Below are 12,926 nucleotides of genomic sequence, written 5' to 3' on the forward strand. Positions count from 1 at the left end.
GGTGGGGAGGAGAGGGAGAGTGGGAGGGGGTAGATAGGGTGGGGGAGGGGGTGAGAGGGAGGGGGAGGGGGGGGGGGGGGGGGGGGGGTGGTGGGGGGGGGGGGGGGGTAGAGAGGGTGAGAGGAAGGTAGTAGGGGTAGGAGGGAGCCATGTCGACACCTGGACTCCAGGGACTGATGCAGAGTGGCGTTTCAGTAAGCGGGGTGGAGTCAAGCGCGGAGCCGCAAGTGGAAAGTGGATGAGAGGGATCAGCTCCGCCGCCAGCAGCTTCACTTTACACCCCGGTATCTCCCTAACTCCGGGATTCGCACGATGAACGGGCTGGGGATCTCGCCGAAGAATGTGTCGCTGGGGGAAGCGGAGAAGCTCCCTGAGCGGCGACTCTGGGTGACCAGCGCCCTGGCCAGCGTGCTCATCTTCACCATCGTGGTGGACCTTGTGGGCAACTCGCTGGTAATCGTCTCCGTGTTGAGGAACAAGAAGCTGCGAAATGCAGGCAAGTTCCCTTGAACTTTACTTGGAGAGGAGGAGCGGGAGGGGTGGGGAGGGGGTGGTGGCGGAGAGTGGACTTAATTTAGTTACAGGTGATGGAGGAAGGAACTGCAGATGCTGGTTTAGACCGAAGATAGAAGATCTGAAGAAGGGTCTGGACCCGAAAAGTCACATATTCCTTTTATCCGGAGATGCTGTCTGACCCGCTGAGTTTACTCCAGCATTTTTGCGTCCATCTATTAGTCACTGAAAGGTGATTTTACTGGATGACCATTCTCCCCCCCCCCCCCCCCCCCCCCCCCCCCCCCCCCCCCACCCCCCCCCCCCCCACCCCCCCCCCCCCCCCCCCCCCCACCCCCCCCACCCCCCCCCCCCCCCCCCCCCCCCCCCTCGCCCTCCATTCCTCCCATCCACCACTCTCACCCAGCTCCTCCTCCGCCCGCTCATCAACCCCTCACAACGCCCACCCCACTCCTCTCCTCCTCCCATTCCAGCCCCACATCTTCACTTTGTACCCCACTTCCAATCCCCACATCTCCTGCCTCCCGATCCTTTCCTCCGCTGACTCTTGTCCCACCCTTTTACACAGAAGATAGACACAAACCAGCTGGAGTCACTCAGCGGGACAGGCAGCATCTCTGGAGAGAAGGAATGGGTGACGTTTTTGGGTCGAGACCCTTCTTCAGGGATTCAGGGTAATTCCACCCTTTTACACATCCTGGCTGGTCAGATCACTCTGCCATCTCCCTCACTCCTTTTCCCACTGGTCCAATTGCTAATTTCCCTCTTACCCTTTCCTCTTTACCTCTCTTTATCTCTCTCCATCTCTCATTCCAAACACCACACTTCCTTACAGTCTTTCTTTCCTGCTTCACCCACTTGCACTGCCTGCTCTTCCCTCTCTCCCCCCTCATACCCTCAGTCTTCATTCCCTCCGAGTCCCCCAGTCGCTTTGCTCCTTCCCCACCTCTTTCCATGCCACCCACAATCCTCCCTATGACCTTCCTCTTCCACTCCTCCCATCACGCTGTCTGTCCCCTTTGACTTTCTTCTGTTAAGCCACTACCTCAACAGAGTATTACGCTGCAATCCTGACAGGAGATCACTACACTGATGCCTTTTAATGCTGCTCAAAAGTGTTGCAAAGAAGTTCGAAGCGTGGGTAATTTGTTTGTTGCAATACTCATCTGTCACATTATATCGAAAGCAGAAATAATTCACGTTCAAAAAGCAAAACACAGCAGTAAATGCTGAAAATCTGCAATGAAAACAAAAATACATGTTGAAAGGGCTGAGCAGCTCAGGCAACAATGTGAACATTTCAGACCAATACTGGAACTCTGCTGAGATGTCATTGACACGAAGATGAACTTTCCATAGATGATGCCTGACCCACTGAGTATGTCCAGCATTATCTGCCATTGTGGGTCAGGCAGCATCTTTGGAGAAAAAGGATAGGTGACATTTCGGGTAGGGACCCTTCTTCGGGTCGGGACTCTATCATCAGTACATACCAGCATCTGCAGTTCCTTTCTCCACATTTTAACTGTCATTGCACTGGTTTCAATATCACTATCAAAAAGCCGTTTCTTACTGTGAAGTTAGGAAATAATCTGTGTTGAAGCCAGTCAATTTGGGTGATTTGTGGCAGGCGGGAGGCAGGGAGGTGGGAGGAAACGGATGAAAGCAATTAGGTGAAAAGAACGTGATTCACAGGCTGGCAGAGCAAATGCAAAGCATTTATTTTCAAACTTCATAAGATTGAGGAATCAGCTATTGTGAAATCCCGGAATCAAATTGGTAACCGACATAATATCCATCCGTAAATTCACTACTGACCCCACTCTTGTTGGATGAATAATGGGTTGCGATGTGTGGAGAGCAGGAGAGAGATCAAACACCTGGGTGGGAAGCACTGCCACAAAAACCTCTCGCACAACGTCAACAAAACCAAGGAGCTAAGCATTGAATTCAAGAAGAGGAAATCAGGAGACTATGTATGTGCCAATTTCATTAATGGATTGGTTGAAAGAGATTAGGCATGTCTAACAAACTAACAACAAATGGCACTGGAATATCTCACCAGTCCATGCAGCATCTCTGGAGAACATAAATTGTCGCCGTTTTGTATTGCGACCCTTCTTCAGGCTGGTCGTGCATGGGTCGTGGGATGGGAGAGGCAAGACAAATCCTGGCAAGCAATGGTGGACAGAGGTGAGGGAGGCTTTTGATAGGAAGATGGTTGGACACAGGGCAGAGATGAAAAGTCTAAAGGTGTGAGACAAAAGGATTGAAGAGCTGTGAATTGTGAAACTAGAAATGTAAGTGGATGGGGATGAGCACAGGGGAGAGCGAGATGGAAACAAAGTGGGGGGGGGGGGGGGGTGGAAAGGAAAGGATGCTGGGTTTTGGTAGTTGCTTAAAATTGGAAAATTCAATGTTCATAAAATACCTAAACCCAACATGAGGTGCTGTTCTTCTAGTTTGCAAGTGGCCTCACTCTGGCAATGGAAGAGTCCCAGGACAGGAAGGTCAGTATGGGAGTGGGCAGAGGAGTTAAAATGATTAGCAAACAGAAGATCTTGAAGGCCTGAGCGCAAATGTTTGGCGAACCGGTCACCGAGTCTATGCTTGGTCTGCCCAATATACAGGATGCCACATCGGGAACATCAGATGCAGTAGATGAGGTTATAAAAGGACTGTCTCACTTGGAAGGACTGCTAGGGTCTTTGGATGGAGATGAGGGAAGAGATAGAGGGACAGGTGTTACTTCTCCTGCAGTTGCAAGGAGGTGCCTGGGGAGCGGTCTCTGTGGAAGGCGGAAAGGGGTGGGTATGGGAAGACATGATTGGTCGTGGATCATGTTGAAGGTGACAGAATTGTTAGAGGCTGATGTGTTGGATGTGCAGGCTGGTGGGATTGGTGAGGACCAAGGGAACTCTATCATTGTTCCATCTGGGGGGAGGGTTAGCAATAACCGAACTACAGGACACAGAGACGTGGATCAGGGATCCATCTATGACAGCATATCTACTAAAGAAAGAGGTCATCCCAAATAAAAAGCCTCATCTAGGGAAAAGATGCGACAGAGACTGAGAAGTTGAGAATAGGGGACAGCATCTTTGCAAGAGACAGAACGGGAGGAAGTGTAGTCCAGACTAGTGTGGGAGTCGGTATGCATGTGGTACACATCAGTCGATAGTCCGCTCCCTGTGATGGAGACAGAGATCAAAAAGGGGAGACAAAAATGCTGGAGAAACTCAGCTGGTGAGGCAGCATCTATGGAGCGAAATAATAGGCGACATTTTGGGTCGAGACCCTTCTTCAGACCGATGAAAGGGCAGAGAGGTGTCAGAAATAGTCTATGTAAGTTTGAGGGCAGAATGGAAGTTAATGGTAAAGTTAATGAAATCAACAAGTTCTGCATGGGTGCAGGAGGTAGCCCTGATGCTGGAGATGATGTAGCGGAGAAAGAGTTGGGGGACGGTGCCTGTGTATGTTTGGAGCAAGGACTGTTTGACCGAAAGGGCAGGTGTAGCTAGGGCCCATGTGAGTGCCCGTGGCTACATCTTTAACTTGGAGAAAGTGAGAGGAGTCAAAAGAGGACAAGTTCTGCCAGGCAGAGGTGTGTATTAGTAAAGGGAAATTGATTGGTTCTCTGTTCAATTAGGAATCAGAGAGTCTTGAGACATTCCTGGTGGGGGATGGAGGTTTAGTGGGACGGGATGTCCATGGTAAAGTTGAGGCAATGGGAGCCTGGAAATGGAAAGTTATTGAAGAGGTGAATTCCTGTTTAACAATATTTTACATTTTCTGTCTGTTAATTTTTTTCTTCCTTCCCCCAAACTATTTATGTCAGAATTGCAAGGAAAAATAAGTCTCTTTCAACAGCCACCATAAATATTATAGGAATAAATCAGCTATCCTTCCCACACAGAATTTTTAATCTTGCCAAATTCTCCAGCTTGTAATTTACCTACAATTCCCCGTTTAAGACATGAATGTGGAATATCCAAGATGCACCATTAGACAACTTTTCAATGACAGACAAGACTTTAGCATTCCCTCAGATTATCATAGAAATATCATCATTCTGCAATCATACACAATCGATGTATTGTGAATTGCTTAATTAAATGTGATTTCCTAGTAAATGTCATAGATGCATCCTTCATTCATGTCACCTCTGTGTCCCATAGTTCTGCTCTTGTTTGCCCCATCCACACAGATGGAACAAGGGTAGAGTTCCCCCCGGTCCTCACCTTTCATCCCATCATCATCCGCATCCAGCACATCATTTTCTGTCTTTTCCATCACCTCCAACATCATCCCACAACCAGTCACATCTTCCCATCCCCACCCCTTTCCGCCTTCTGCAGAGATCACTTCCTTAGTTCACTAATCCCTTCCCACTCAAACCACCCCCTCCCCAGGTACTTTTCCCTGTGACCGCAAAAGATGGTACACCTGCCCGTGTACCTCCTCCCTTACCTCCCACCAGAGACCCTAGGAGGTGTCAACGGTTCACGTGCACCTCCTCTAACGAATCCATCATCAAGGATCCCAACCACCCTTATCATGCTTCTCCCACTAGGCAGGAGATACAGAAGCCCGAACTCCTGCATCACTTGGTTCAAGAAGAGCTGCTTTCCTAATACATCAGGTTCTTGAACTGACCAGCACATCCCTAATCCTATCTCAGGAACTGAATTCTATGGACCACCTCCTACACTATCATCAAATTATTTCTAATGTGTTTCTGCACTAATGCCTTGTTTTTTGCACAGTCTTTTTCTCACAGCCTTCTGTAATTTACGTGATTTATGCATAGGTTTTATATATGTCAAGTTTTAAACGAGTCTCTGTCCTGTGATGCTGCTGCAATCAAGATTTTCATTGTTACCTGTACCTCACTGTACGAATGAATATGGCAGTAAACTTGACGACTTATATTAAAATGACTCGACCCGTTACACCAATTACTTTTACTTTTACTAATTCCTTTTACACCAATTTAATGAAAAGTGGCATTTAAGGTAAAAAATCAATGAGGCTTTCACTACACAGAAATAACATCTTTGTTCTGTTCTTGTGAATATCAATCACTACATAGATTTTCTTCCCTCCCAATAGTAATTTTGAAGAAATTTATGTTCAGGGACTTGTCAACGGTGGTACTGCAGTTTTTTTAATATTTCAAATAATTTACTTTATTCAGAACAATTGCAAGTGTACATAATAGATCGTCTGTACCAGGTTTATCATTCCATATACATGAATTCAGTATGACACCAATATTCCTCCACATGAGTTGCTTGAGTAAACAGTCAAACGTAATATTACCCCAGTTTCAGTTTCTCCTCCTTATCTAATAGACTTTCACCATTGAGTCAATGTGACTGGTGCGCCCATCATCAACATGTTCCACAACATATAGTACTGATCATTGGATGTGTCAGTCAGCAGCAATTGAGCACGGACATCTCCTTGCATATGAAGACTAGCGAGAGTCCTCGAGTCCATGTTCTTGCAGCAGCATTACATCTAATCTTATTGTGTATTCTTAGCAATGGCCTGCAGAGCTGGCCTGCTAGCTGTTTGTGATGAATCTCTACAAACTATTGCGTTCCTTTGCAAATCTTTTGGGCTAATCACTTAATCCATAAGTTTACTTTTGTTTAGTTACAGTATGATAACAGGCTTTTCAGCCCATCAGTTTCATGCGGTCCATCGATCACCTGTTCACACTAGTTCTATGTTATCTGACTTTCTCATCCACGCCCTACACATTATGGGCGATTTTACAGAGGCCAATTAACATAGAAACCTACACATCTTTGGCAATGGGGGAGGAAATCAGAGCATCCAAAGGAAGCCCATGTGGTCAGAGGGAGAATGTGCAAAGTGCATGCAGCAGGCAGTACCTTAGGTTAGGATCGACCCGGATCTCCAGTGTGGTGAAGCAGCAGGATTAACTTTAGTTTAGTTACGTTTAGAGATACAGCCTGGAAACAGGCCCTTCGGCCCACTGACCCAGCTATCCCTGCACACTAACACTATCTTACACACACTAGGGACAATTTACACTAATACCAAGCCAATTAACCTACATACCTGTACGTCTTTGGAGTGTGGGAGGAAACCGAAGATTTCGTAGAAATCCCACGCAGTCACGGGGAGAACGTACAAACTCCATACAGATAGCACCCGTAGTTGGGATCGAACCTGGGTCTCCGGCGCTTCAAGTGCTGTAAGGCAGCAACTCTACCGCTGTGCCACCGTACCGCCACTGCGCCTCAAGTTGATGAATGATGTTCATGTTCCCAGCACAGCTGGATCGAGGATAGTGTGTGGGGATTGCACTTGGGCCTGTCATAGAGGGCCCTTCTCATCATCTGTCATGCAAAGACGGTGCAAGTTTGAAAGTCCTACCGACAGAATTGGCTGAAATTTGACTTTGACAATTTGCCCAGGGATTCAACGAGATGCAGCATCTAATGCCCCTGTCCCACTTAGGAAACCTGAAAGGAATCCTCTGGAGACTTTGCACCCCACCCAAGGTTTTGGTGCGGTTCCCAGAGGTTGCAGGTGGTTGCCGGAGGTTGCAGGTAGTGGAAGCAGGTAGGAGACTGACAAAAACCTCCAGAAACCTTGGGTGGGGCGCAAAGTCTCCAGAGGCTTCCGTTCAGGTTTCCTAAGTGGGACAGGGGCATAATTCCACAGAGCTTTGTGGTCATTCCATGCAGACCACTGCTTGATCGATTTAAGGACATTTGGTTACGGACTTCTAAAGGACATTTGGTGGAGTATGCGACACTGTTGACAGATGCAACACAATGTTTGTATATCAAAGATCTATACACAGTTTAATGTAGCCACGCACAAAGGGGTTCTTGGCAGCCTGCATATCAACCTCAACTATTATCATCTTTTTTCTGTCATTCAATGATGACAGCTAAATCTCAGAACTTCTGACAGGCCACAAAATATGAGTTATCGAGCAAGTTATCGGAGCTTGTGCAATTTGCCTGGTTTCCGCATTAGAAATGTCTTTAGTCACTACATAAGAAACATTGGCATTGATGTTCGGAACAGTTATGTAATCTCAAAGGTTTCAAAGGTCTTTTATTGTCACATGCACCATTAAAGTACAGTGATATGCAAATTACCATAGAGCCATACGAAAAAAAAGCAACAAGATACACTACATAAAAGGCAACATAAACATCCACCACAGCGGATTCCTCACATTCCTCACTGTGAAGGAAGGTAAAAAAAGTCCAATCTTCGTCCTCTTTATTCTCCCACAGTCGGGGCAGTCGACACTTCCATCGGGGCGTGCGAAGCTCCCACAGTCGGCGGTCGAAGCTCCCGTGTCGGGGCAAATGATACTCCCGCGTCGGGGCGATTGAAACTCCCATGTCGGGGCAGTCGAAGCTCCTGCGGCTTGGAGTTCGCGAAGTCGGTCTCTGACCAGAGACCGTGAGCTCCGTGATGTTAAGTCCACAAGCACCCACAGTTGGAGCTCCGAGGTCGATCCCTGGCAAAGAATGTTCCCCCGCTATGTTAATGTCCCGTAGGCTCCCCGCAGTGGAGCTGTCAAAAGTCGGTCTCCAGCAAAGGCCGCCAACTCCTTGATGTTTGGCCGCAGTGCAGACGGAGATACGATACGCAAAAAAAAAATCGCATCTCCGTCGAGGTATGAGATTAATAAAAGTGTCCCCCCACCCTCCACATAAAACAAGCGAAAGAACACGAAAAACATACATTTAACACACACTATTAAAACACAAGAAGTAAGGGACAGACAGACTGTTAGCAAGGCAGCCTTTGCTCTTTACTTAAGAGTGAATTATTGAGAGGAAGACAAATAATTAGAGATGAACAATGCAGTCTGCAGCTATTTCATTTCCTTTAGTGTACAGAAAATATGTGTATAAATGATGACATTGAATATGAATAAAACATATTACCTTAGAAATCCTCTGATGAGATGGTTCATTAATTTGTGACAAAGTATAATTTCAAAGAAGCTATTTGTAAAAAGCGTGATACTCTGTGTCTCCTCTGTTCATCTGATGAATCATCGCAAAGACATGCATGGTGACATCCACTCGATCTTGGTCCATGCATGAGTACCCTGTAGATAGCACATACACTCATGAGAAAGCAGGCAGTGACAGTGCAGACACGCGCACCTTCATACTTGCTGATAAGATTCATGTGAGAGCAGGTTGCAAGGTGGGTGGAGACATATCCATATACTTCAAGCCGATTGTTCTTTCTGCAATTCATTCAATTTGTGTTTTTTAATACAGGTGACCTTGAATAAAGACCACTTATTTAGGCTTAAAGTTAAACCGAAAGTTAAATTTCACTCTTAAGTTTCACTCACACATACATTCTTTACTTCTTCTCTTTTACACAGTGCCTGATTATTTAATTTACGTTTAGCTTTAGTTTAGAGACACAGCACGGAAACAGGCCCCCACCCCCGAGTCCGCACCGTCCAGCAATCCCCATACACTAGCAATATACTACGCAATAGGGACAATTTACAATCTTTACTAAAGCCAATTAACCTACAAGCCTGGACATCTTTGGAATGTGGGAGGAAACCGGAGCTCCTGAGGAAAATCCAAGAGGTCACGGGGGAAAAGTACAAACTCTGTACAGACAGCACCCATAGTCAGGATAGAACCCGGGTCTCTGGCGCTGCAAGGCAACTCTACCGGCAACAACTGTACTGTTGCACCACCGTGCCGCCCCATTGTACATTTATTATTGATTATTGATCTACTCTTTAACCATTTGTTTGCTTTAGATATTGTAAAAGAGTCAGTCCTGGAGACTCACAGACTCAGAGTGCCGGAGTAACTCAGCGGGCCAGGCAGCATCACAGACTCAGAGTGCCGGAGTAACTCAGTGGGCCAGACAGCATCACAGACTCAGCGTGCTGGAGTAACTCAGCGGGTCAGGCAGCATCACAGACACAGAGTGCCTGAGTAACTCAGTGGGCCAGACAGCATCACAGACTCAGCGTGCTGGAGTAACTCAGCGGGTCAGGCAGCATCACAGACTCAGAGTGCTGGAGTAACTCAGTGGGTCAGGCAACATGACCTGATGAGCTACTCCACCACTCTCTGACTTATTTTGTAAACCAGCATCTGTACTTCCATGTTTCTACATTTGTGACATTAACTACCTTGAGTTCTCCACACTCCTGACCCTCTTCAAACATGCAGCAATCTGCTCGCTTTGCACCAATTCTAACCTTGTCACCAGTCTCGCAATTAAAAACAGCGTTGTTGTGGTTTGGGGCATTGAGCTCCACATTGTAGAGGCTCGATATTGTAGAAGCTCTTGGATACTCTTTCATTTGAGACTCATTTTAATCAAAAGGTCTGTGATTTATGTGCCTCTTGGTCTCTGATATCAATAAGGTTATAACTTAGTTTAGTTTAGTTCAGTTTAGGTTAGTGATACAGCATGGAAGCAGGCCCTTCAGCCCTCCGAGTTCCTGCCAATCGTCGATCACCTGTTCATACTACTTCTAACCTGTCCCACTATCTCATCCACTCCTTACGCATTAGAGGCAACTTACAAAGACCAGTTAGCCTACAAACCTGCAAATCTTTGGGATGTGGGAGGAAGCCAGAGCACCCGGAGGAAACCCACGCAGTCACAGGGAGAACATGCAAACCCCACACAGACCGCACCACTCACTCATCTCCCTGCTACCTTCAGGTAGAAGGTACAGGAGCCTGAAGACTGCGACAACCAGGTTCAGGAATAGCTACTTCCCCACAGCCATCAGGCTATTAAACCTGGCTCGGACAAAACTCTGATTATTAATAACCCATTATCTGTTATTTGCACTTTATCAGTTTATTTATTCATGTGTGTATATATTTATATTATGGTATACGAACACACTGATCTGTTTTGTAGTAAATGCCTACTATGTTCTGTTGTGCTGAAGCAAAGCAAGAATTTCATTGTTTTATCAGGGACACATGACAATAAACTCACTTGACTTGACTTGACCTGAGGTCAGGATCGAACCTGGGTCTCTGGCGCTGTGAGATGGCAGTTCTACCAGTTGTGCCACTGTGCCACCCCGATTATTAGACTGCAATTTCAACTCACAGCTATAACCATAAAGGAAGGAGAGATCCGGTAAAAATTCCTGCTACCTCAACAGTTACAGTTTTCCTGCATTGCATGAGGAAATCAGTTTCAGGGAATACAGAGGAGAAAGACATGCAATGATATTACTGTAGTACCTACCTTCTGTCAACATTTTATTATAAATAAATATACTTGACCCAGTGACAAACCCAAAGGGACGAGATAGTCTAACCGAATAAAGAAATTGCTTCCAGAATTGTATCAGAACTTGATCCAGGAATATACTATTAATTCCCTTTTGAGTTGCTCTTGATATTACACTGTGTCAGGCCAACTGTGTTAATATCGTTGCAGCATCGGCTCAACTTCCTCAGTTTTTATTTATTTTAGGGGCGAGAGAGAGAGAGAGAGAACACTTTGTAGAGGAAATTCTAATGCTTACAGATCTGCATATGTGTGTAAGTCATCTTCAGTGCATGTGTGTATTCCACTCTCAAAAGTGGAACGATTATAATTGTAAATGTCCAAGAGGCCAGAAACAGAGGAATTCAGAGAGTCAGTAAAATAGATGTGGAGATGTAACACTATGAATGCAAGGCTGGTAGTTTTCAATTCAAAGAAATGCTGGAACAAGAAACAATCGATGTCATTAAGACAGTCAAGTCAAGTCAAGTCGTCACATTTATTTATATAGCACATTTAAAAAAACAACTCTCGTTGGCCAAAGTGCTTTACATTTGTTATAAGAATAGTATAAACAAACAAACTACATACATATATACATATAGCCCTCACTCAGTGGACGTCAGGAAAGGCTTGGGAGTATAGATACGATTTTAGTCTTGACTTAAAGGAGTCGATGGAGGGGGCAGTTCTGATGGGAAGGGGGATGCTGTTCCACAGTCTAGGAGCTGCAACCACAAAGGCGCGGTCGCCCCTAAGCTTATGCCTAGACCGCGGGATATTCAGCAGCCCCAAGTCGGCCGATCTGAAGGACCTGGAGGTGGAGTGGTGGGTGAGAAGACTTTTAATGTAGGAGGGGGCAAGCCCATTGAGGGCTTTGTAGACATAGAGGAGGGTCTTGAAATGTATAGGGAACCGCACAGGGAGCCAGGGGAAAGAGGCCAGGATCGGGGTGATGTGGTCCCTTTTTCGGGTGCCCGTCAGGAGTCTCGCTGCGGTGTTTTGGACCAGTTGCAGGCGGGACAGGGAAGATTGACTGATGCCAGTGTAAAGAGAGTTGCAGTAATCTAGGCGGGAGGAGCACATGTGTAGTGAGAATCATTCCCCCCACAAATGATTTAACATGACTGCAGCATGTAGCATTTATAAAATACATTGCTGCTACTTAGTGTCAGAGTCATAGAGTCATGGAGTCTTAAACCCCCTTTTCACGGTGCGACTTGACGCAAGAGGTAACCAGAGTTTGACATCGTGGGAACCTCGTGCGGTAACAATACGGCATTCGTGGACCACCGTGGCGCTAACGGCAGTTAATCGTGTACCTTGGGTACTCGGGAGAAAATTCAAACATGTTTGAATTTGTCCAAGAGTGTCTTGTGCACTTGTGGTTGAGCATTGCAACATTTTATGAACGAAGTGTCCCGTGCGATATCCGTAGTAACTCTTGCGGTCACCGTGGGAATTCCTGCGAACGGTGAACCCGGAAGTTGGATAGAGTGAATCCAGCCAGTTTGCTATTTACATACAAATCTAATAAAACTAGCTAAGCATTTCATTAATGTCAGTGTGTCTCTTTTTGTCTGAAAGATGGGGGTGTCTTCATTTACTGGCGGTGGGTGTCTGTCACTGAAACAGGCAGGTAAGATTTCGCATCCACCTTGGGTGTGCGTCTCTCTCTCTCTCTCCCTCCCTCTCACACAGGCGTGAATGGATGAACTCCGCGGGCCAGGCAGCATCTACAGAGAGAAATGGACAGACGAGAGAGAGAGAGAGAGCGAGGCAGTCCTGGTCAGTCCTTTGAAGATAGACACCAGTTGCTTGGAGCAACTCAGCGGGACGGGCCGCATCTCTGGAGAGAAGGAACGTAAATGCTGCCTGGCCCGCGGAGTTCCTCCATTCATGCCTGTGTGAGAGTGAGGGAGGGAGGGAGAGTGTGAAGAAGGCTCTCGACCCGAAACGCCACCCGTTCCTTCTCTCCAGAGATGCTGCCTGTCCCGCTGAGTTGCTCCAAGCAACTGGTGTCTATCTTCAAAGGACTGACCAGGACTGTCTCTCTCTCTCTCTCTCTCTCTCTCTCTCCCTCCCTCCCTCTCACACAGGCGTGAATGGATGAACTCCGC

General features: G+C 46.7%; 1 protein-coding gene across 1 annotated transcript in view; it reads left to right on the forward strand.

Moving 5' to 3' along the window:
* Window positions 1-208: 208 nt before the first annotated feature.
* The window catches only part of mtnr1al (melatonin receptor type 1A like), a 44,410-nt gene continuing 31,692 nt past the window's right edge, over window positions 209-12,926 (forward strand). Inside the window, exon 1 of the mRNA XM_055642664.1 lies at window positions 209-496. Coding sequence (XP_055498639.1) covers window positions 313-496 — 184 coding nt within the window. The 5' untranslated portion in view covers window positions 209-312. The remainder of the gene's footprint in view (window positions 497-12,926) is intronic.

The sequence above is a fragment of the Leucoraja erinacea genome, chromosome 11, assembly GCF_028641065.1.
Source record: "Leucoraja erinacea ecotype New England chromosome 11, Leri_hhj_1, whole genome shotgun sequence".
Lineage (NCBI taxonomy): Eukaryota > Metazoa > Chordata > Chondrichthyes > Rajiformes > Rajidae > Leucoraja > Leucoraja erinaceus.